This window comes from Bombina bombina, chromosome 2 (assembly GCF_027579735.1).
Source record: "Bombina bombina isolate aBomBom1 chromosome 2, aBomBom1.pri, whole genome shotgun sequence".
In the NCBI taxonomy this organism is placed as follows: domain Eukaryota; kingdom Metazoa; phylum Chordata; class Amphibia; order Anura; family Bombinatoridae; genus Bombina; species Bombina bombina.
In genome coordinates this window covers 1,001,821,835-1,001,848,784 of record NC_069500.1, presented here as the reverse complement: position 1 = coordinate 1,001,848,784, position 26,950 = coordinate 1,001,821,835, and the positions used below count along the sequence as shown (strand labels likewise).

The window sequence follows — 26,950 nt, the reverse complement described above, 5'->3', positions numbered from 1 at the left end:
CAAATATTTGAACAAAAGTTAAACAGACAGACAATCAGCTGAAAAGAGTTCATTGTATAGAAAGATGCTGCAGAAAAAAAAAACCTTTCAAATAAACTGAGCTCTCTGTCTCACTGTGAAGTTGATTTCTACTGCTGCATCTTGTTGACATTGTTTTCTATAGTCAATACTGCAGAATTATTTCAGTATAGGTGGCGGTTCCAATGGGCAAAAGAAGCTATTTCAAATGACAAATTAAATGTAAAGGAGCTATTTGTAAACAACTAACAATTCAGCAGGTACAAATGATCACTGGAAACACATTAAAGAGGAAACAATTTTAAATAACAATGTCTCTTTAAAGTAAGGTATGGCTTGTTAACATATTCTAATATGATATATATATATACACACACATACATACAAATATGTATATTTATATATATATATATATATATATATATATATATATATATATATATATATATATATATATATATATATATATATATATATATATATATATATATATATTCCAAAAGTAGACAATGGCAACAGCACTTTTCTTTAAAACACTTCTTCTTTATTTAAGCAACATTAGGATAAAAACTCTGTATCCGAATGGATTGAACAAGGATTATGATTTGCATTTGTTTTTATAATTGTTTTTAAATCCCTGTGTATAACTGTGGACATGTGTCTATTTGAAATATAACATATGCCAAACTACACAAATATATATTTAAGTGTTGAGAAATAAATGTTAAAAAATAAAGTTGAAAAGTTTAGTTAGAACCTTACCGGTTGGGAATACCAACATGAGCTAAGCTCGGGTAAAATCTTGCAATTAATTAAGCCACACCCTATACACAGGTGTATATAAGGGAGATGTTTGTTCTTAATCTATAGCATGAGGAAGGGTCCAAGAGGCTCGAAACGTTGCTATGTTTTTATCCTAATGTTGCTTAGCTATGTTTTTATCCTAATGTTGCTTAACCTTTTAAAGCCGTTATGCCGTTCCATTCCGTCATAATTAGACTGGGCTTTAAAGCCGTTATGACGGAATGGAACGTCATAACTAACGGCTGTCCTGAAGCCTTCTGTGCTTCAGGGATTTAATCGCGGTCTGGAGGGCGTTCCTAGGATTGTAGGGACGCCCCCCAGATGCGATCCAATAATTGAAATCTCGCGATCGTATGCACGATCGCGTAGTTTCTATTTGTCTACATCGGAACAGTTGTTCCGATGTAGGCACTTTAACCCTGTCACGAAAGGGTTAAATAAAGAAGAAGTGTTTTAAAGAAAAGTGCTATTGCCATTGTCTACTTTTGGAATTATATATGGGAGTATGGCAGGCCTCCCAGGGAAACGTGCACTGCAAAGGTAAACCGATAATAAGCTATACCTAGTGAAGGGTTACCTAAGAAAGTGCTGGACTTACTGCTCTATTTTGCGATAGAGATTATATATATATATATATATATATATATATATATATTTAAATCAGATCCAGACCAGCACTCTCCAAATAGTTATGCAGTTTCCAGGGTGCTCTTGAACAAAAGTATGTAACATCCAAAAGAAATCAGGCACTCTCCGGAATTAAGATCCACAGTTTCTTTATTGTGACGTTTCGGGGTCTTTAGCCCCTTCCTCAGACATAAAAAACATATACAGTTACCATCAAACTTACCCTCCTATATATACCCCACACCGTGCAGCAAATTCAACTCATGTGTGTCGGATCGGCGTCCCGTTAGCGCTACTGCGCATGCGCCAATGGCCCATTACGGCAACACACATGGGTCAAACCAAAAAAGCTAAATCAAAAGCACAAACACAGTTAAGTACATAACACTTCAAACCGATAATAAATTGATAAATACCCAATTAGCGTCAGACTTTCAATTAGATAACAACCCAACAGTATCATACTAGACATTTAGCCGAAACACGGGTATTGGCATACGCAACCGTTACCTAGTTATATATAATGCGTTATTCAGTGTTCTAACCCGAATACATGTTACATATATCCATCGTAGGGCCGATTACTAACAGCCAATTACTAGCCCATTATTCATTAGTGTGTCCAGCATCAGAAACCAAATCTCCAGTATTTAACAAAAGAGGCCAATCATTATATACATCTGTCCACAATAATCCCTAATGAGCGCATTACGCTACCACATATTCGATCATAGATAGACTTGTAATTAACAACTACTCGTGTTAGGTAAATAGTGTAAGCTATCATATACAACTTCACTACAATAAGGCAATAGGAATATACTAACAAGCGTCCCTAGCTGGAAGAAATTTGACCACCAATAAGGTTGTCGTCATTTGACTATGGACATGTACTGTACTGGAGGATATCATACTATTCCCGACGGATATTTGAGAATCTAGTGGCTATAGCTATCCTGTAGGAGCTTGTAGCACTTATCTATGGGAGAACAAAAACTATATTTGACAAGGTCGGCATTATCAATACCTGACGTATACATATATACATGTTTACTGATTGGTCTATAGATAGGTGTAACAACCTGCACCAATCATTAATACAGGATGACAGGGACACAGAATACAGATTACGAAATCTAAATATATATACATACACACATATATATATATATATATATATATATATATATATATATATATATACACACATACACATATACACATATACATACACACACACATTGTAAATCCCATGACATGCGTGACATCCTTAACACCTATACATTAATACAGCTTTCTAGCTGAAAAGACACACTGTATATTACACAATATCAAATAGAGTAGCATTTCAGAGGAAACAGTGCATGTCCATATTGGTGTTAAGTCCTCTAGGTATTAGGGTTTGTAGAGTAAAAATCCATCTGCTCTCCTTCTGTAGCAAGAGTTTTGCTCTATCCCCACCCCTACTCAAAGGTGGGACATGATCGATGATCATATATTTAAGCTCCGATACCGAGTTCTTGGCCAATAGGAAATGTTTGGCGACCGGTTGGTCTGTCTTGCCAGTTGCCAGGGCACTTCCGATTGCACACCTATTGATTGGTCATGCGGGTCATCATTCGTTTTGCCTACATAGTATCTTCCACAGCTACAATGTAGCAAGTACACCACATACTTTGTGGTGCAGGTTAAGCAAAATCTTATGTTGTATCTTTTGTTGGTCCAGGGGTGCGTAAATAATTTACCTTGAGTTAGGCCATTACAAGTGGTGCATCCACTACACCTGTAGCATTCATTTCTGGGTGTTCCCAACCAGGTACCTGGATTGTAGCTTACTTTAAAATACAGTCTCATCAAGATATCCCGTAGTGACCTGCCTCTTTTATACCCAATTCTCAGGACCTCATAGTTATGTAGCGGGAGACCTTTATCACTTCTAATCGTTTCCCAATTCTTTCTCAGGATTGCTGGTGCTTCCCACTTATCAGGAGTGAATGTAGTCACAAAGGCGAGTCTCTTCTCAGTTTCAGTGTTAGTTGTCTTTTTATTTAGAGCCTCATCTTGGGTAAGCTTTCCTACTTTATTCCTAATCACTCTTTTCAATTGTGATTTCGGAAGGGCTCGTTTAAGGGCCGGAGGATGGCAGCTATCAGCCCTAAGTAGGGAGTTCCTATCAGTCTCCTTGCTGTAGAGTGTCGTTTCAAGATGCTGTTGGTTTTTAAAAATTCTTAGGTCCAAGAAGTCGATGTGTGTCTTTGAGGATGTCAAATTGAATTTCAAATTGTTAGTAGTCTGGTTCAAGGTATCAACCCATAAATTAAGTTCTTCCTGGGTACCTGACCAGATCAAGAACAGATTGTCTATATACCTCCTGTATAGTCGTATCCTACTGTCTCTGAAGCAATCAGTTAAGTGATCCTCAAACTCGGACATGTAGATATTTGTATAAGATGGGGTCACGTTGGACCCCATTGCTGTTCCTGCCGTCTGTAGATAATATTTCTGCTCAAACTTGAAATAGTTGAGGGTAAGACAGTATTCCAGGAGTTGCAGTAATACCTCTGGTGGTGAACCTATATATGGATATTTTTTCAGGTGTGATTGTACAGCTGCTAAGCTACCATTATGCGGGATCACTGTATATAGGCTTGTTACGTCTAATGTAACGAGGATATCATCATCAGTCACGTTCTGTTCCTCTTGGAGTAGTTTGATTAGTTCTATTGAATCAAGTAGCAATTATGTTACATTCTGAACCATGGGCTGTAGAAAGCTGTCCACAAAGGTAGCCAGTGTCTGCAATAACGAACCTCTAGCCGAAATAATTGGACGTCCCGGTGGATGTACTGGATCCTTATGGACTTTAGGCAGTGTATAGATAATAGGTATCACTGGATGCTCAACCACAAGGAAATTTTTATTTGCAGCGCTGATATATCCCATATCAGTGATGCGTGTCAAATATCCATCATTCAATTTCCTATATGTGTTAGTATCTGCCAGTTGTCCAAGTATTTAATTCCGATAGTCCACATAATCCATCAGGACTAAGGCTCCACCCTTGTCAGCTCCCCTAATTACTAGGCCTGGATCTCTTGAGTATATTCAGAGCCTGCGCCATTCTGCAGCTGAGAGGTTCCTCTTAACTTCCAATTTGTGTTCGTCACAAGAATCATATATCTGGTCGGTCACCATTCTGGAAAAAGTTTTAATGCTTGCATTGGTGCTTTTGGGGTCAAACGTACTCTTGCCCCTAAAAAAATCTTTGAGTTTTAAAGTTCGGAACAGGGGATACTACGAGAAAAATCTACAAGCCACAATGAATGAAGTAGGAAAGCTTACCCAAGATGAGGCTCTAAAGAAAAAGACAACTAACACTGTAACTGAGAAGAGACTCACCTTTGTGACTACATTCACTCCTGATAAGTGGGAAGCACCAGCAATCCTGAGAAAGAATTATGGGAAATGATTAGAAGTGATAAAGGTCTCCCGCTACATAACTATGAGGTCCCAAGAATTGGGTATAAAAGAGGAAGGTCACTACGGGATATCTTGATGAGATCGGATTTTAAAGCAAGCTACAATACAGATACCTGGTTGGGAACACCCAGAAATGGATGCTACAGGTGTAGTGGATGCACCACGTGTAATGGCCTAACTCAAGGTAAATTCTTTACGCACCGCTGGACCAACAATAGATACAACATAAGATTTTGCTTAACCTGCACCACAAAGTATGTGGTGTACTTGCTACATTGTAGCTGTGGAAGATACTATGTAGGTAAAACGAATGAACACCTGAGGACCCGCATGGACAATCATAGGTGTGCAATTAGAAGTGCCCTGGCAACTGGCAAGACCGACCAACCGGTCGCCAAACATTTACTATTGGCCAAGCACTCAGTATCGGAGCTTAAATATATGATCATCGATCATGTCCCACCTTTGAGTAGGGGTGGGGATAGAGCAAAACTCTTGCTACAGAAGGAGAGCAGATGGATTTTTATTCTACAAACCCTAATACCTAGAGGACTTAACACCAATATGGACATGCACTGTTTCCTCTGAAATGCTACTCTATTTGATATTGTGTAATATACAGTGTGTCTTTTCAGCTAGAAAGCTGTATTAATGTATAGGTGTTAAGGATGTCACGCATGTCATGGAATTTACAATGTATATATATATTTTTAGATTTTGTAATCTGTATTCTGTGTCCCTGTCATCCTATATTAATGATTGGTGCAGGCGGTTACACCTATCTATAGACCAATCAGTAAACATGTATATATGTATACGTCAGGCATTGATTAAGCCGACCTTGGCAAATATAGTTTTTGTTCTCCCATAGATAAGTGCTACAAGCTCCTACAGGATAGCTATAGCCACTAGATTCTCAAATATCCGTTGGGAATAGTATGATATCCTCCAGTACAGTACATGTCCATAGTCAAATGACGACAACCTTATTGGTGGTCAAATTTCTTCCAGCTAGGGACGCTTGTTAGTATATTCCTATTGCCTTATCGAAGTGAAGTTGTATATGATAGCTTACACTATTTACCTAACACGAGTAGTTGTTAATTACAAGTCTATCTATGATCGAATATGTGGTAGCGTAATGCGCTCATTAGGGATTATTGTGGACAGATGTATATAATGATTGGCCTCTTTTGTTAAATACTGGAGATTCCGTTTCTGATGCTGGACACACTAGTGAATAATGCGCTAGTAATTGGCTATTAGTAATCGGCCCTACGATGGATATATGTAACATGTATTCGGGTTAGAACACTGAATAACACATTATATATAACTAGGTAACGGTTGCGTATGCCAATACCCGTGTTTCGGCTAAATGTCTAGTATGATACTGTTGGGTTGTTATCTAATTGAAAGTCTGACGCTAATTGGGTATTAATTTATCAATTTATTATAGGTTTGAAGTGTTATTATGTACTTAACTGTGTTTGTGCTTTTGATTTTTTGGTTTGACCCACGTTTGTTGCTGTAATGGGCCATTGGCGCATGCGCAGTAGCGCTAACGGGACGCCGATTTGACACACGTGAGTTGAATTTGCTGCACGGTGTGGGTAAGTTTGATGGTAACTGTATATGTTTTTTTATGTCTGAGGAAGGGGCTAAAGACCCCGAAACATCACAATAAAGAAACTGTGGATCTTAATACCGGAGAGTGCCTGATTTTTTTTGGGATGTTTATATATATATATATATATATATATATATATATATATATATATATATATATATTAGTAATTATCAGTCTCTCTGTCATCAGCAATACAATACATACAACTCGTACCAATAACAGGTGTTTCTGATGCGCTCAGTGCTGGAATTGGCTTATTTTTCACTGTTTTAGGGAACAGTCCGGGTTTTCTTGGTGCATCTTCAGGAGGATTATTTAAAACCTAATAATCAATAGCAAAACAAAGTGAGAAAAAGGAACATGGTGCACAGCACAGAGTTGTGTAATCTTCAGCGGCAAATATAAAACTGCATTCCTACAATGATGGTATAAAATGTGATGGGTGAGTAAACTTATAAACCTTTGTTACAGTTTAATAGCTGTTAATGGGTCATTAAGCACCTTTGGCTTTTGTGTAGAAAACGTGTGCTTGTTCCATGCTACCCCGAGAGGCCAAAAAGCAAAGTATGTAGTCTGTTTTCAAAATGCTGCAAATCGCCTAAAACAGCTATTAACATAGGTTAAAGACATTGCTTTTTTATGGCCCTTTAAGTGGGGTGTTAATCTCTATATATAAAAAAAAATAGAAATTGGATGCCCGTTTTATTTTAAATCAGTAATTATAAAAATAGTATTGATGACTAATTTTTTTCACATATCTTTAGGTTATAAAGCTTTTCATAAATAAAATACCTCAATTGCATTAGCAGCTTGTTCCGGGGTCTCAAACTCTATAAAGGCAAATCCTTTTGGATCCCCTGTGGTTTTGTATCGAGGGACGCTAATATACACCACCGTACCACATTTACCAAATACACGCTCAATCCAGTTGTGGGTGACATTTTTAGGTAATAGTTCCTAAAAAAAAAAAAAAAATACAAGGATTGAAACACCAATTAAAATAATAAACAAGGAAATCAGTATTAAAAAAATAAATAATAATAGAAAACTAAATTGCACTCAAATGAGACATGGCTCCTTTTTTGGGTTTAGAAAACTAAATACATTTCAGAGACTTGAGCAGACACAGCCAAGCAGACATAACACTAAAGACCTTACTTTACATAGGAGAAGGGCCTTCAGGATTTCCTTGCTCCAGGAGATGATAAAAGGCCTATTGCACATGAACTGTAGCAATCCTATAAACCAATGCCTGGAATATGTATGTATATATGTACCTCTGTTTATTTATTTTTTTAAAGGGACAGCAAAGTCATAATTAGACATTCCTGATTCAGACAGAGAATACAATTTTAAACAACTTTCCATTTACTTCTATTATTTAATTTCCTTGCTTATCTTGTTATCCTTTGCTGAAAGGTTTACCAAGGTAAGCTCAGGTGCAGCAAAGAAACGATTCTAGCTCCTGATTGGTGGCTGCATATATACCAATTGTCATTGGCTCACCCCATATGTTAAGTTAGCCATCAATAGTGCATTGTTGCTCCTTCAACAAATAATACCAAGAGAATTAAACAAATCTGATAATAGAAGTAAACTGGAAAGTTATATAAAATTGTATTTTCTACCTCAATCATGAAAGAAAAATTTGGGGTTTCATGACCATTTAATTATTTTCATTTTTTTTTTACTTAATGCAAGCCGCCCGATAAAGGATATTTTGACATGGTGCATTATCCTGCTGGAAGTAGCCATCAGAAGATGGGTACACTGCAGTCATAAAGGGATGGACATACTTAGGTAGGCTGTGGCATTTAAACAATGCTCAATTGGTACTAAGGGGCCCAAACTGTGCCAAGAAAATATTCCCCACACCATTACACCACCACCAGCGTGAACCATTGATACAAGACAGGATGGATCCATGCTTTCATGTTTATGCCAAATTCTGACCCTACCATTTGATTGTCACAGCTGAAATAGAGACTCATCAGGCCAGGCAACGTTTTTCCAATCTTCTATTGTCCAAGTTTGGTGAGCCTATGCGAATTGTAGCCTCAGTTTCCTGTTCTTAGCTGACAGGAGTGGCTCCCGGTGTGGTCTTCTGCTGCTGTAGCCCATCTGCTTCAAGGTTCGACGTGTTGTGCATTCAGAAATGGTATTCTGCATACCTTGGTTGTAATGAGTTATCTGAGTTACTGTTGCCTATCATCTTAATACCACACAAACATTTAGTGCTTTGAAAGAACATTCTAAATGGATGATTATATGATTGATAGTTATTTGCTTTATTGTTGCTAGCATTTAATCCCAAAAATCTGACACGTGTAATCTGATTTTAATTTTGAGTAAAGTTGTGTGATTATTTGTCATTTCTCTAAGAATGGCATTATTGTAATTATTTATTACCTATTTGACTGCATTATTTTTAGTTTATTTTTTGGTAACTATCCTGTAATGGAATTCCTTTCATCTTAACAAAGCCTGCTATATGATCCAATTAGCAAAAAATTATAATAAATGTATCTCCTGTGTGTAACAACAATGTTTTCTCCGTATTTAGCATTCGGTTCAATGTAATTTTGATTCTGTTTTAAGGCTATGTAATTATTGGAATTGTTAAGTAGTATACATGTAGACTTGTAAATTTTGTTTTAAAGTGAAGGTCAATTTTGATGAATCGGTGCCCGGTTTTAAATAACCCTATTAAAAACAAGGGCACTTTAATTTATCAAAATTGACACGGTTTCCCCCCCCAAGGGAATCATTGCCTGAGCAACGCCGTGATTGGAGGAAGCCGGATTCATCATTTTGGACCCGCGAAGAGGGCTTGCGACAAGCGGAGGAAGCGCTGCAGCAGCTGTCAGGATTAAAAAAGGTATGTGAAGAAAACTAGTGAAATGTCAATTTTGATGAATTAAAGTGCCTTTGTTTTTAATAGGTTCATCGAAATTGACCTTCACTTTAAGATTAACATTTTAAATTGTAACTGTTACTCTCCAAGTATGGTGGCCGTTTCCATGACAACCCTTGAGTAGGTTGGTGATTAGAGACGGCTAGTATATAAGGTCGAGTCAGTATGCAACGTGTTATCCTATGACTAAATGCCGCACGGAATGAAACGCGTAAGGACTCCTCCCCGTTCGTGTGTTAAATGTTGGTTTTAGATGCACCAATAAAGACTTTGTTTTACCGGTTCTTAGATTCTTGGAGTGCTGCCATTTTTCCTACATGCTGGCTTGCTCTGCCTTTATCCTGTGATTGGTGTGCACCACACTACAGTGTTACGGTGCACGTTTGCGTAGATCAGCATTTTTTCTTATTTTTTTTTTTAATTTTTAATACTCAGACCAGCCCGTCTGGCACCAACAACCATGCCATGTTCAAAGTCACTTAAATCCCCTTTGTTCCCCATTAAAGCAAAGTCAATAGAATAAGCACTCCATATTCCAAAGATCCATCAGCTCCCAGGGTGCACTTCAAAGAGAATATCCAAATATAACAACGATGAAACGATTTGTCAAATGCCAGATATAGCACAGAAATAAATACAGAGCTATATAACAGAGAGAATGTTCCTTCCCACCAGTAATATCAGAAATAATTTCAGCCAAACCAGGCCCAAACAAAGTCTTCCCTTTGTAAGGAATTGATAAAAGCTTAGATTTAGATTAATAAAAAACTCTTCATTGAAGAATCAGACACCTAACTTTACCATCTCCATGCACTACAAGCAAAGAGAATGACTAGGGATTGTGGGTAAGGGGAGTGGTATTTACCAGCTTTGGCTGTGGTGCTCTTTGCCTCCTCCTGCAGGCCAGGAGTGATATTCCAAATATTAATTATGATGACTCGTGAACTCACCGTGTCATTAGAAATAAGTTAGTTACAGCATTTACTCAAATGGTGATAGATAAATCAAGCAAGTTAAGGCAACTTCTGACCTGGGTCCCTAACCTACTGTCATACATGCTAGATTCACAAACACACAGATTTTATATATACCTTTAGACACACATACACACTGCAATAAATCACATAGAAAGCTTGACAGCATTTTAATAAACATGTTGCTATTAATAATAGTTTTAAAATGCTTTAAGTTCTATTTAACATTTTATTCAAAAGGAATATACTATGTCAAATGTTTCAGGAATCTTCTTTCAAATGTGTACATACAGGTTTGTGATTATACAACAATGTTTAACTCTAAATGTTTCCTTGTAGCTCAACTTGACTGCAATGAAACCAGACAGAAAATAATGAATATCCCTTACCACATACACTGTGCGACTGTCCACATCTTGCGGTTTGTCTCCCAGAGGATGGCGCCTCCTGATTTTTGTACTGTCAAGATTTAGCTAGCAATACAAAAAAGGTAGTTTTAAAAATCATGTTCACTTTCATTTTATCCAAAAGTAACGCCCCCCCTCAGATAACTGTTGTGAGCTCCCAGGATGAATACAAACCTCTACTACAGATGAGTTTTTCACAGCCCTTGCTATTAGTTTAACATCTGTCGTCAGTTTCTTCATTTTGTTAAATGATGCCAGTGTGGAAATATCAACATCTACAAAGAGAAAGATAAAAACAGAATTTATGCTTACCTGATAAATTACTTTCTCCAACGGTGTGTCCGGTCCACGGCGTCATCCTTACTTGTGGGAATATCTCTTCCCCAACAGGAAATGGCAAAGAGTCCCAGCAAAGCTGGCCATATAGTCCCTCCTAGGCTCCGCCCACCACATGTCATTCGACCGACGGACAGGAGGAAAATATATAGGAGAAACCATATGGTACCGTGGTGACTGTAGTTAGAGAAAATAATTCATCAGACCTGATTAAAAAACCAGGGCGGGCCGTGGACCGGACAAACCGTTGGAGAAAGTAATTTATCAGGTAAGCATAAATTCTGTTTTCTCCAACATTGGTGTGTCCGGTCCACGGCGTCATCCTTACTTGTGGGAACCAATACCAAAGCTTTAGGACACGGATGAAGGGAGGGAGCAAATCAGGTCACCTAAACGGAAGGCACCACGGCTTGCAAAACCTTTCTCCCAAAAATAGCCTCCGAAGAAGCAAAAGTATCAAATTTGTAAAATTTAGCAAAAGTGTGCAGTGAAGACCAAGTCGCTGCCTTACATATCTGGTCAACAGAAGCCTCGTTCTTGAAGGCCCATGTGGAAGCTACAGCCCTAGTGGAGTGAGCTGTAATTCTTTCAGGAGGCTGCCGTCCGGCAGTCTCGTAAGCCAATCGGATGATGCTTTTAAGCCAAAAGGAAAGAGGTAGAAGTCGCTTTTTGACCTCTCCTTTTACCAGAATAGACAACAAACAAAGAAGATGTTTGTCTGAAATCTTTTGTAGCCTCTAAATAGGATTTTAGAGCACGGACTACGTCCAAATTGTGTAACAAACGTTCCTTCTTTGAAACTGGATTCGGACATAAAGAAGGAACAACTCTCCTGGTTAATATTCTTGTTAGAAACAACCTTTGGAAGAAAACCAGGCTTAGTACGCAAAACCACCTTATCTGCATGGAACACCAGATAAGGCGGAGAACACTGCAAAGCAGATAACTCAGAAACTCTTCTAGCAGAAGAAATAGCAACTAAAAACAAAACTTTCCAAGATAGTAACTTAATATCTATGGAATGTAAAGGTTCAAACGGAACCCCTTGAAGAACTGAAAGAACTAGATTTAGACTCCAGGGAGGAGTCAAAGGTCTGTAAACAGGCTTGATCCTAACCAGAGCCTGAACAAATGCTTGAACATCTGGCACAGCTGCCAGTCTTTTGTGTAGTAAGACAGATAAAGCAGAGATCTGTCCCTTTAGAGAACTTGCAGATAATCCTTTCTCCAAACCTTCTTGTAGAAAGGAGAGAATCTTAGGGATTTTTATCTTATTCCATGGGAATCCTTTGGATTCACACCAACAGATATATTTTTCCATATCTTATGGTAAATCTTTCTAGTTACTGGTTTTCTGGCCTGAACCAGAGTATCTATCACAGAATCTGAAAACCCACGCTTTGAAAGAATCAAGCGTTCAATCTCCAAGCCGTCAGCTGGAGGGAGATCAGATTTGGATGTTCGAATGGACCCTGAACAAGAAGGTCCTGTCTCAAAGGTAGCTTCCATGGTGGAACCGATGACATATTCACCAGGTCTGCATACCAAGTCCTGCGTGGCCACGCAGGAGCTATCAAGATCACCGAGGCCCTCTCCTGTTTGATCCTGGCTACCAGCCTGGGAATGAGAGGAAACGGTGGAAACACATAAGCTAGGTTGAAGGTCCAAGGTGCTACTAGTGCATCTACTAGAGTCGCCTTGGGATCCCTGGATCTGGACCCGTAACACGGAACCTTGAAGTTCTGACGAGACGCCATCAGATCCATGTCTGGAATGCCCCATAATTGAGTCAGTTGGGCAAAGATCTCCGGATGGAGTTCCCACTCCCCCGGATGGAAAGTCTGACGACTCAGATAATCCGCTTCCCAGTTTTCCACACCTGGGATGTGGATCGCAGATAGATGGCAGGAGTGTTCCTCCGCCCATTGTATTATTTTGGTCACTTCTTTCATCGCCAGGGAACTCCGTGTTCCCCCCTGATGATTGATATACGCCACAGTCGTCATGTTGTCTGATTGGAATCTTATGAATCTGGCCTTTGCTAGTTGAGGCCAAGCCCTGAGAGCATTGAAAAATCGCTCTTAGTTCCAGAATGTTTATCGGGAGAAGAGACTCTTCCCGAGACCATAGTCCCTGAGTCTTCAGGGATTCCCAGACCGCGCCCCAGCCCACTAGACTGGCGTCGGTCGTGACAATGACCCACTCTGGTCTGCGGAAGCTCATTCCCTTGGATAGATGGTCCAGGGTCAGCCACCAACGGAGTGAATCTCTGGTCTTCTGATCTACTTGAATCATTGGAGACAAGTCTGTATAGTCCCCATTCCACTGTTTGAGCATGCACAGTTGTAATGGTCTTAGATGAATTTGTGCAAAAGGAACAATGTCCATTGCTGCAACCATCAACCCTACTACTTCCATGCACTGAGCTATGGAAGGACGTGGAACAGAATGAAGAACTTGACAAGCGCTTAGAAGCTTTGATTTTCTGACCTCTGTCAGAAAAATCCTAATTTCTAAGGAATCTATTATTGTTCCCAAGAAGGGAACTCTTGACGACGGAGACAGAGAACTTTTTTCTACGTTCACCTTCCATCCGTGCGATCTGAGAAAGGCCAGAACAATGTCTGTATGAGCCTATGCTTTTGACAGGGACGACGCTTGTATTAGAATGTCGTCCAGGTACGGTACTACTGCAATGCCCCTCGGCCTTAGAACCGCTAGAAGGGACCCGAGTACCTTTGTGAAAATCCTTGGAGCAGTGGCTAACCCGAATGGGAGGGCCACAAACTGGTAATGTTTGTCCAGAAAGGCGAACCTTAGGAACTGATGATGTTCTTTGTGGATAGGAATATGTAGGTACGCATCCTTTAGATCCACGGTAGTCATAAATTGACCTTCCTGGATAGTGGGTAGAATCGTTCGAATGGTTTCCATTTTGAACGATGGTACCCTGAGAAATTTGTTTAGGATCTTCAGATCCAAAATTGGTCTGAATGTTCCCTCTTTTTTGGGAACTACGAACAGATTTGAATAAAATCCCATTCCCTGTTCTTTTATTGGGACAGGGTGTATCACTCCCATTTTTAACAGGTCTTCTACACAACGTAAGAACGCCTGTCTCTTTATTTGGTTTAAGGATAAGTGAGACATGTGGAACCTTCCCCTTGGGGGTAGTTCCCTGAATTCCAGAAGATAACCCTGAGAAACTATTTCTAGTGCCCAGGGATCCTGAACATCTCTTGCCCAAGCCTGAGCAAAGAGAGAGAGTCTGCCCCCTACTAGATCCGGTCCCGGATCGGGGGCTACTCCTTCATGCTGTCTTGTTAGCAGCAGCAGGCTTTTTGACCTGTTTACCCTTGTTCCAGCCCTGCATAGGTTTCCAGGCTGGTTTGGGCTGTGAGGCATTACCCTCTTGCTTAGAGGATGCAGAATTAGAGGCCGGTCCGTTCCTGAAATTGCGAAAGGAACGAAAATTAGACTTATTCTTGGCCTTGAACGGCCTATCTTGTGGAAGGGCGTGGCCCTTTCCCCCAGTGATGTCTGAGATAATCTCTTTCAATTCTGGTACGAAGAGAGTTTTACCTTTGAAAGGGATGTTAAGCAATTTTGTCTTGGATGATACATCCGCTGACCAAGACTTTAGCCAAAGCGTTCTACGCGCCACAATTGCAAACCCTGAATTTTTCGCCGCTAATTTAGCTAATTGCAAGGCGGCATCTAAAATAAAAGAGTTAGCCAACTTAAGTGCGTGAACTCTGTCCATAACCTCCTCATATGGAGTCTCTCTACCGAGCGACTTTTCTAGTTCCTCGAACCAGAACCACGCTGCAGTAGTGACAGGAACAATGCACGAAATGGGTTGTAGAAGGTAACCTTGCTGTACAAAAATCTTTTTAAGCAAACCTTCCAATTTTTTATCCATAGGATCTTTGAAAGCACAACTATCCTCGATAGGAATAGTAGTGCGCTTGTTTAAAGTAGAAACTGCCCCCTCGACCTTAGGGACTGTCTGCCATAAGTCCTTTCTGGGGTCGACCATAGGAAATAATTTCTTAAATATAGGAGGGGGAACAAAAGGTATGCCGGGCTTCTCCCACTCCTTATTCACTATGTCCGCCACCCGCTTGGGTATAGGAAAAGCGTCGGGGTGCACCGGAACCTCTAGGAACTTGTCCATTTTGCATAATTTCTCTGGAATGACCAAGTTGTCACAATCATCCAGAGTAGATAACACCTCCTTAAGCAGTGCGCGGAGATGTTCTAATTTAAATTTAAATGTCACAACATCAGGTTCAGCTTGTTGAGAAATTTTTCCTGAATCTGAAATTTCCCCATCTGACAAAACCTCCCTCATGGACCCTTCAGATTGGTGTGAGGGTATGACAGAACAATTATCATCAGCGCCCTCCTGCTCTTCAGTGTTTAAGACAGAGCAATCGCGCTTTCTCTGATATGCAGGCATTTTGGATAAAATATTTGCTATGGAGTTATCCATTACAGCCGTCAATTGTTGCATGGTAATAAGCATTGGCGCGCTAGATGTACTAGGGGCCTCCTGCGTGGGCAAAACTGGTGTAGACACAGTAGGAGATGATGTAGTATCATGTCTACTCCCCTCATCTGAGGAATCATCTTGGGCAATTTCATCATCTGTGGCAGTACTGTCCTTACTTTGTTTGGACGCTATGGCACAATTATCACACAAATTTAAATGGGGAGACACATTGGCTTTCATACATATAGAACATAGCTTATCCGAAGGCACAGACATGTTAAACAGGCTTAAACTTGTTAATAAAGCACAAAAACCGTTTTAAAACAAAAGCGTTACTGTCTCTTTAAATTTTAAACAGAAACACTTTATTACTGAATATGTGAAAAACTATGAAGGAATTGTTCAAAAATTAGCAAAATTTCACCAGTGTCTTAAAGCATTAAGAGTATTGCACACCAAATTTATCAGAGCTTTAACCCTTAAAATAACGGAACCGGAGCCGTTTACAAATTTAACCCCTATACAGTCCCAGCTACAGCTTTTGCTGAGATCTAACCAAGCCCAGAGGGGAATACGATACCAAATGACGCCTTCTAGAAACTTTTCCAGCTATTTTCAGGTCCTCACACATGCATCTGCATGTCTTGCTCTCAAAAACAACTGCGCAGTAATGGCGCGAAAATGAGGCTCAGCCTAAAACTGGGAAGGCCCTCCCTGACTGGAAAAGGTGTCTAACATAGTGCCTGCCATTAAAAAACATTCCTCAAGCTTATAAATGTGAAATATCATCATAAACATGTATAAAATGCCCAAATAAAGCAATCGATTTAGCCCATAAAAGTGTCTACCAGTTTTATAGCCCATATTAAGCCCTTTATTCTGTTTGAGACTAAGAAAATGGCTTACCTATCCCCATGAGGGGAAAAATGACAGCCTTCCAGCATTACACAGTCTTGTTAGAAATATGGCTAGTCATACCTTAAGCAGAAAAGTCTGCTAACTGTTTCCCCCAACTGAAGTTACTTCATCTCAACAGTCCTATGTGGAAACAGCAATCGATTTTAGTTACTGTCTGCTAAAATCATCTTCCTCTCACAAACAGAAATCTTCATCTTTTTCTGTTTCAGAGTAAATAGTACATACCAGCACTATTTTAAAATAACAAACACTTGATAGAAGAATAAAAACTACATTTAAACACCAAAAAACTCTTAACCATCTCCGTGGAGATGTTGCCTGTGCAACGGCAAAGAGAATGACTGGGGTGGGCGGAGCCTAGGAGGGACTATATGGCCAGCTTTGCTGGGACTCTTTGCCATTTCCTGTTGGGGAAGAGATATTCCCACAAGTAAGGATGACGCCGTGGACCGGACACACCAATGTTGGAGAAATTTAATGTTGTACCACAAGGAAAATTGTATTTCTGTTTTATTTATATTCAGACCTTTGTCGTCATCACACGGTCAGGGACTGATGCAACCCCCAACACATGCAGACCCATGAGAAAGCTTTGCATCTATTCTTAGTTCATGTAGTTCATGCAATGTAGGGCACATTAAACGTACACTAAGGCAACAATATGGGAACAGCAGATCAAACAGTTTACACTAGCCACTCTATAAAAAAATAAATGATATATTGTAACATGACCTATCAACAGTGTCATTAGCAGATTTTAAAGAAGGAATCTAAATTTCAGTAACAAAATAACAAAGAGCACTAAAAAGTTGTAGAAAAAAAAAGAAGACTTGATTCTTAACCAAAATTATATTATCTATTATAACAACATTTGCTTCATTCACTTGATATCCTATGCACTACTAGGAGCTATCTGCTGGGATTAATTTACTATTTCTATGTGCAAGAATAATTTACACAGATGACAAAGTACTACACCAACTCATGTTTTAAATGAAACACAAATGCTATAATGTACAATCAAACAAGAAAGACCATTTATATATCCCACCTCCAAAAAAAAAAAAAGTTGCTTTAAGAATATAAAGATTTATAAAGTCTGGCATTGTCAAAGTTTGTTTTTGATTATAAGTTGAAGAAGGATAGGGCAGAAAAAAATAAAATGATTCACTGTTTTTTTAAATGGACAAACTAATAAAGTGCTAGTGTGCAACTCCAATTGGATTCTTATGCAATTGTTAAATTGATTGGAAGACCAAGGAGAAGGTAAGTTTGTTAATTAGAGATTAAATAGATACAAACTAAACTGAAAAATGTACAGAATATTCCACAATACTTTCAATAGGATTCCAAAACTGGAGAAGAACATTAGTAAGCTTAAGGCTGATATTGAGAAATTAAAGATGAATAAGGTAATTTTTAACCCATGTCCATACTTTCAAACAAAAGAAAAAACATGGAGGAGAAAAACGAAAGAGGGGCAAGAAGGCAGCCATCAACGCAGAAGAAGACGACCAGCAGTTATAGTGTAATCTGTGTAAATTGGGATGCAAATTAACTCTGGTACAGTACAAGGTGTTGTCCTTGGGTTTTTTCACCATCCGGACAATATATGTTGATAAGTTTCCTTTGAAATGCTATTTTTTTGGTGTCCAAGAAGCTGCTATCTTATCACAGGATGGATTGTTGGCATGTCATGAACAAGTAATGTACCTTTTGATTCTTGTTCTGAAATTTATGATAATAACATTTCTTTCCGCTACCTGTGTTGCTTATATGACCTGGAAGTTTTACATGCTGAGAATACTGATCTTAATATTATTGTGAAACAAAATAATGCTATTTCATTTAAACCTGGTTTACCCAGTGCATATGCGTAGTCCCAATTTGGAGACACTTCACAAAGGGGTGGTCTCTAAGATATGAACATTGGCTAAATCTATTGATTTCACTAGGGACCACATGAGGAGTAATTTAACAATGGCGGAACATAAAACTATTGCGGATTTAAAGAACGATAACTCCATTTTTTTACGTAACTCAGATGGGGGGGGGGCAGTTGTGGTCCTAAGTAGAAGTTAATACATTTTAAAAACTATGAGACAATTAGAAGATGACACTACTTAGTTACTACTGAGAAATCCTACAAATGAGTTAAATAGAATGTAAATTGTGATGCTAAAGTGCCCGGTTTTTAAAAATTTGATTAAAAATAGGGGCACTTTAATTCATCAAAATTTACATTTCACTCCTGTTGTGAAAAAAACAGAAAAAAAAACAAACAAAAAAAAAATTACCTTTTAATCTTGACAGCAGCTCCAGCTTCCTCCACCCGTTGTAAAGCCTCTTCCTGGGTCTAAAATGAGGAATCCGGCTTCCTCCAATCACGGCGTTGAATCAGACACCGATTTCCCTGGGGGGGGGGGGGGAGCCGTGATTGGAGGATGACCTATCCATCATTTCTGACATCAGAAATGGCTTGCGACGACCGGAGGAAGCTGGAGCTGCTGTCAAGTTTAAAAGGTAAGTTTTTTTTCCACAACAGGAGTGAAATGTAAATTTTGATGAATTAAAGTGCCCCTGTTTTTAATCGAATTTTTAAAAACCGGGCACTTTGGCATCAAAATTTACATTCACTTTAAAGCAAATCCTTGTTGTATGGGATACAGGGCAAACTTGTATCCAGTATGGGGTACAGTTTGGAATATACTAGAATATGTAACATATTTAAATAGTGAAATATAAGTGTAAAGTTTTAATGCCTGTAAAACAATGGGAGCTGCCATGTTCTAACTTAGATTACCTTCTCTGCTCTGGCCAATGAGGAACAGTTATAAAAAGGTCATAATAGAGTTTCTATTATTCAGCCATAATAGATATATGTTGAATTGACCACTAATAACTTTTTCCTTTTTTTTTTTTTTTTGAGAATGGTTTAAAATTATGTTTATTTCTATAAGATTTTTATTCTTATGCCTAGAGGGGGAGGTGATGTGTTTAAATGGACAACAAGAGAGCATTTTGAATAACATATACAATGATACCCTTTCTCTTAGGGTTTGCACTAGTATTTAACACAAGTCTATATGAGGTCTGAGTTTGGTAATGTTTTATATTCCTTCCTATTTTCAAAACAGTGAATCTATGTTTATTTACTTGCTGAAATGTTTTTAATTGGCGAGACCTTTAAATATCAGCCTTGACACTTCAGCAGGCGGATTCTAGCGGGGCTCCAAGATGGAAGTTTTCAGCTAGAGCTCCGTACTTCAGAGCAGGGAGAAAAGCCATCACTCCTTCAATTTTGCACTATGGGGGACACCAATACGCCTTAAAGCTCCATGAAGTTGCAGAGTACATGGAGGAAGCTTTGTTTGGGAACTGATTAACGGCAACAGCTGTAACCGGAACAGTTACCAGATTCTGGGTGTCGCCATTTTTCCCCCCTCACCAGCCGAGTGGATATAGATATGTGACGCACAGTGCAAAAACGGGTAGCAACACAGGCAGCAATGACCCAAAGACATTGAAAAACATACCTTAACCGGATTGATATCCAGTCCTTCACCCTGCAGGGGGCATCTAAAGTCTGAGTACCGGACACGTTCCTATCACTTGCCCTATACTATAAACAGGGACACAGACGCCCGTTGCGGGGAATACAAGGGGTACTTAAATTACGGAGGTCGCACCTTAGCTCTACTACCACAGTAGATAAGATTATTTACAGATATTTGGTTTACCCCGGTTGCTAGCCGGACAGATGATGAGAACGATATGGCAACATAACTACAATGAACCATTAATATGAAGCTTAATTTTGAACATATTAACAAGTTCCCTAACCAGAAAGTGATCTATTCCCATAAACTAGACTAGTGTCATACAGCACCACATATCACACGTGGCATATTTGACATGGTCCCTCAATCCTTAAGTACAACGCTATGGATCAATGGTAAGAAGACTCTCGGTCAAGCAATATTGGGTAATTTTATAGCTGTTACGGGACATTAGGAGAGACATAATTTCAAGGCTTCTTTTCCCATGGGAAATTCAGAGATGGGCCAGTAAAAGCAAACAGACTGGGGTCTGGGCCAACACTTAATTTTCTTGTCAGGTTCATTTTTTTTCCAAGTGATCTTTCATTTATAATGCAAGACTACCATCTTGTGGCCAAAGGTGGTATTGCTGCTTAGTAAAATAAGCAGATATTCAGCAAGTAAAAAGGAAGGAATAAAAAGGTTAAAGTGATATAGACTATCAGACATATAGATTTTGAGTCTTGCAGCCCCTCAGTTTCTACATGTGTAGAGAGGTTGGAATGGCTTCAAAGAGATTAAGCAAGCTAGAGAAATCAGGAAAAACCACACCTGTTACCTCCTTCTTCAAGCCTTCCCAGGGGGACAACTCAAGATCAGACCAAAGACACGGTGGAAGTTAGTAAGACCACCTCAACAATGTCTGACCCTATGGGGGATAATACTCCCTTAACCAGAGCGGATCTACTTCTGCTTGTCTCCAAACAGGACATCACTAACAGCTTTGATAAACTATGGGCTAAAATAGATACTATGCACACATCCATGAATGAGAGCCTAAGTGATATTAAAAAAGATATTTCTGAACTTGGCACAAGAGTAGAAACCTTGGAAGACAACAATGACAACTTAGTAGAAGATGTGGAGATGGTGGTTCAACAGGTCTCACAGCAACAACAAGTGGTTAATAATCTACTAGTTAAGATTGAAGATATGGAAAACAGAAATAGGAGAAGTAACATTCGTCTAAAAGGTATTCCAGAATCAGTCAAGAATGAAGATCTCCCCTCCTATCTCCATCTTCTGTTTTGCGCAATCACAGAAATAGAAATTGAAAGAGCCCACAGAGCTTTAAAACCCAGACCTAGGGCTGACCTCCCACAAAGAGACGTTATTGTAGCATTTTTAAGATTTCCTGAGAAAGACAAAATTCTCAGGGAAGCAGCCAAACAGCCAACTTTCAAGTTCAGGGGCAATGTAAGTCACTTCTTTCAAGATTTGAGCACTAGAACACTTCAAAGAAGAGGGACTCTACAACCTCTAACTACTCTTCTAAGGAAAAACCAAATTCCATACAGGTGGGGCTATCCATTTGCCCTGCACATAACCAAGGACAATAAAATTCTCACAATTAGAGAAGCAGTGGGGATTCCGGACATATGTGAAGCTCTGGGCCTAGAAACCCCGGCTATACCAGAACCCTCATCACCATCGGAGACGACCAAACCACAACGAGTACCCCTGAAATCACAGAAATCACAGTGGGCAAGAACGCCGAAGAAGAGACAAAAGCATAAATGAAGGACTCAGCACAAAATGTCTAGGTTATTTTATTTTCTTTCTTACAGGTTGCAGCAACCAGAGGAACATGTTGGACATCAACACCGGTCTATGAACCTCAGAACTGAGTCTGTATACATTTTGAATTAAGTGTTATGCCCTTAGGGGTTTACTATATTCCTTAAACTTTTGTTGGTTTGTACAGTTACAGCCTGATAGTTTAGAATGTTGTTATTTATTTACGGTAGGCCTAGAGAAGTTAGATATTCACACTGAGCCACCAAGTTTATAACTTCTTACATAAATCACCCCAAGAATGATTAGACCAGGAGATGGATGGCATCTCCCTAGTTACTGAGATCCCCCCTAGATCTATATATGTTACACCAGGAATATAATTTTTTGTTTTTCATATCAGGTTTACTTATACGATTCATCTACAATGTTTTTAGCGTTAATAACCTGTTCCTTTCTCTTTTTCAGACTTTCCCTTTATTCACCCTACCCTCCCCCCTTTTCTCCCTACTCCAGGGGGACTGCAGATACTCCTAACACATTGGCGATGGGCGGAACCTTCCGTCTGGGCTTACGGGACTATGGGGCCAGGTGAGTTGTATGTTTTTATACGACTTACTCATGTTTTTACGGGCCACGGGGAGACCTTCTATAAACATCAAACATCCAAATGACCTCCCCTAGTATTACCCTAATCTCTCACAACGTGAGGGGCCTTAATTCTGATACAAAAAGAAGAAGAGCATTATCCCAATATAGACATTTAGGAGCTAATGTGATATTTCTACAGGAGACCCATTTTATGTCCAGACATGTTCCAAAGTACTGGGAGAGACAGTTCCCATTACATTTCCATTCCACTACAGATAAGAAAAAGAGGGGTGTCTATCCTGCTACATTCCTCCCTAAAGTTTAACCTTACTGACACCATTATTGATAAGGAGGGTAGATACATAATCATTAGAGGCACTTTAAATGAAGTAGAAATAGTCTTCTGCAATGTGTATGCCCCAAATGAGCAACAGGAACATTTTTTTATTAGGTTATCCTACCTCCTCTCAAGCTGGAACTCAACCAGAATTTTCCTTGCTGGTGATTTTAATGTCTCTTTATACAAACAGGGCCAGCCACCAAACACACAACACTCCAACACACACAAGAGAAATAACAGAAACATTAAATCAATATTGGATATCATGGAGGGTCACAATCTATTGGACTCCTGGAAGGCCCTATACAGATTAACCTCAGACAACACTTTTTTTTCTATGGCACATTGTAAATACTTCAGGCTGGATTACATTTTTCTAAGCCAAATACTGTTGACAAATGTTATATCCTCCTCTATCTCCCCATGCGCGTGGTCTGACCACTCCATAGTGGCATTAAAGGCGGAGGGGCTTCTTCCACCCAGCTCTATGAAAAGCTGGACGTATGATCCCACAATCATGAAAAATCCTATACATAGAGAGGTAGAACTTAAGAACATGTTAGAATATTGGAATATCAACACAGACACAGTAGAAAATCCCATTCAGGTGTGGGCGGCTCATAAAACAGTTATGAGGGGTCTATTAATTCAAATTAAATCACGTAATAAACGCAAAGAAAAGGCATTATTTAATACCCTTCACGAGCAAATAGCAACCTTAGAGAAGCGACACAAACTGACTGGCTCTAATAGCACATATAAAATATTACAAGACAAACGTCAAACCTTAGACAACTTACTCAATGATCAGTCGATTAAAGCAGGGTTAAGATTACAATCTAAATACTTCATCTATGCGAATAAGCCAGACAGATTTCTAGCCAATAAAATTAGAAACAAAATTAGAGATATATCTATCCCTATACTCCGCAACCCTGATGGGGATATGACCTCAAAACCAAAAGACATAGTCAATACATTTGCGACATACTATGGTTCTTTATATGATGGGAGGAAAGTTAATAAAACAATACAAACACGAAATTTACTTGACAAATTCTTAGAGGAGGCGGACATGCCTAAGATTAACCAACAAGAACTAGATTCCTTAAATGCAGAAATTACGAACAAGGAGGTGCTAAATGTCTTACAGGAATTAAAACCAGGGAAAGCGGCTGGTCCAGATGGCTTCCCAGGCGACTACTACAAGCTATTTAAATCTTCTCTTACATCTCATCTGGTCAAACTCTGTAACCATATTCTGCAAGGTCACATTATCCCCCCCAAACTCCTAGAAGCCAAAATTATAGTTCTCCCCAAACCAGGTAAAGATAAGACGCTATGTCACAATTATAGGCCAATTTCCCTAATAAATCAGGACCTAAAAATCTTCACAAAAAATTTAGCTAATCGCCTCAAACATCTCCTCCCCAAGTTAATCCACCCTGATCAGGTTGGTACCAGATAATATTCGGAGAATGGTAGCCCTGCTTGATTATTTAAATGAGACAAAAACACCTTCTCTGTTGCTCTCTTTGGACGCAGAGAAGGCGTTTGATAGAGTCGGTTGGGACTTTATGCAAGCGGTCTTGAGGGGGGGTCGGCATCGGGGGACCATTCATGGACACAATTAAAAACATATATTCCACTCCTACAGCGCGGGTTAGGGCTATGGGTCATCGGTCTGATAGATTTGCGGTTCTCAATGGCACTCGTCAAGGGTGCCCATTATCCCCTTTGCTGTTTGCAATATGCATAGAACCCCTGGCCCGACACATTAGAAAATCCCCTGACATTACAGGGATTACAATAAAACAGAAGGAATATAAGCTTACTCTTTTCGCGGACGATATCCTTCTCTCTCTAACCAGACCCTTGCTTACACTACCAAACCTCTATAACACTCTTGAACTATTTTCCAAAATTTCCGGATATAAAGTAAACTTAGAGAAATGTGAAGCTATGCCCATAGAGCTACCAGATCATACCAAAAAGCTGAAAAAAAATCAAAAAATTTAATTTTGAATTTAAATGGGTCAAACAACACCTTAGATATTTGGGGATTAACCTTACGAGATGCTCATCAGATCTATACCAGGCCAACTATCCCCCAATGTATAAGTCTATCAAAAAGGACCTGAGTAGCTGGAGCAAACTAAGATTTTCTTGGTTCGGAAGACTGATTAAAATGACAGTGCTACTGCGGATCCTATACTTATTCCGCACCTTGCCAATAAGTATCCCGACACAGGACCTAGACGACCTTCAAAAACGCACTAACAGTTTCATAAGAGGCAATAAAAGAGTTAGAATCTCCTCAAATATACTTAACAGACATAGAAAATTGGGGGGGGGGGGGGTTTGGGGCACCAAATTTTAAACATTATTATCAGGCAGCCAGACTTGCACAAACCACCCTCCTTAATGACTTAGAAGATGAAATCTTCTGGACAAAATTTGAGTCGGACGTTATGGAGGCAGAGCCACGTGCGATGGTTCTGTGGGATCCGAAGCGATGCTCAGGTAGAAACCATAACAAATTTCCAATTTCAGACTTCATGACTAAGCAGTGGTCCAAGCTAACCTCATCTCTTAAGCTACTACCCCAAAATTCTATCAAAACTCCGCTTAGATGCATAATTAAACTAGAATACATTCCAATTATTAAGAAGTGGGAGAACAGAGGACTATATAGGATAGCTGACTTATTAGAAAGGGGCAAAATACTAACCTACACACAACTGCAATACAAACTACACCAGTCAAACTCAAATGGTTTTTATACCTACAAATCACTTCTACTATACAACACCTTTCACCCTCAGGTTCTAATAAATCTCTCACTACATTAGAAATCATTTGTAGCTCGTCATCCAGACCTAAGAAAACTATAACGCAAATATACCAGGCAATTCAATTCGCCACTGGGAACACCAAAACCTCATTGCAAATTAAATGGGAAAAAGAACTCAATATGGAAATTGACATACAAAATTGGCATACAATTTTATACAATGCAGGTAGAGGTTTGCTAAGTGCAGACATGCATGAAAGCTGTATCAAGACCAATTTCCGTTGGTACCTCACTCCACTGATAACAGAAATGGGTCTAAACTTTGTTATAGAGGATATGGAGGAGAGGGCAATTACAGACATATGTGGTGGGACATATGTGGTGTCTGAATTTCAAATGAGTAGTAGATTATTTTTTTTACAAAGTTAGTTCAATTTTCCTTCCCCCTGCATCATGTGACAGCCTTCAGCCTATCACAAAATGCATACATATGAATAAAATATGAATTCTTGCCCATGCTCAGTAGGAGCTGGTGCCTCAGAAAGTGTACATATAAAAAGGATTAGGCACATTTTGATAATGGAAGTGAATTGGAAAGTTGTTTACAATTGTGTGCTCTATCTGAATCGTGAAAGTTTCATTTTAACTTTAGTGTTGCTTTAAAGTGATAAAAGAAGGAACATTTATCTATTTTCCAATGTTAAATAAAAAATAAATGTGACTAGAAATAAAGCATCTAAGAAGATAAGTGTTTGTGCTAGATGTGTAACTCACTGCCTCTCCTAGATGCCCCTTCCACAAGAGCAACCAAAAATATTCAAACAAAATACACACAGGAGGGTGTTCAAAGCGGAGTTAACTAAATAAGTGATCAATAAATAAAGGAAATATATAAGTGACACAAATTATATATATATATATATATATATACACATATACATACAAATGTGTATATATCTGGAGTGCACCCTGGCTGATGTGGTATTGTAAGACTGTGCTTATCTCTTCTTGGAGGAGAATATATATATATATATATATATATATATATATATATATATATATATATATATATATATATATATATATACATACATACATACATACATACACACACAATAGTGTGAATGATAACGAACCTAATTTGAGGTGATCAAATAGAAGAATTAAATACTGAACAATAAATCAAATATTTGTGTACAAATGAGCAATTAATAATTTATAAATTCAAATACCAAAAATTTAATAAAAACAATATGGTAAACATTCAGTGGGCTAAGGAGTACCCACAA

General features: G+C 38.9%; 1 protein-coding gene across 3 annotated transcripts in view; it reads right to left on the bottom strand.

Annotated features, from left to right (window-relative positions):
* LARP7 (La ribonucleoprotein 7, transcriptional regulator) overlaps positions 1–26,950 on the bottom strand; it is a 128,819-nt gene that overhangs the window by 91,654 nt on the left and 10,215 nt on the right. For all 3 annotated transcript variants that reach the window (XM_053703560.1, XM_053703559.1, XM_053703561.1), the window contains 4 exons: positions 11,029–11,129; positions 10,837–10,920; positions 7,352–7,516; positions 6,773–6,881 (listed from right to left, as the gene is read on the bottom strand). In XM_053703560.1, the coding sequence (XP_053559535.1) occupies positions 6,773–6,881; positions 7,352–7,516; positions 10,837–10,920; positions 11,029–11,129 (459 nt within the window). The remainder of the gene's footprint in view (positions 1–6,772; positions 6,882–7,351; positions 7,517–10,836; positions 10,921–11,028; positions 11,130–26,950) is intronic.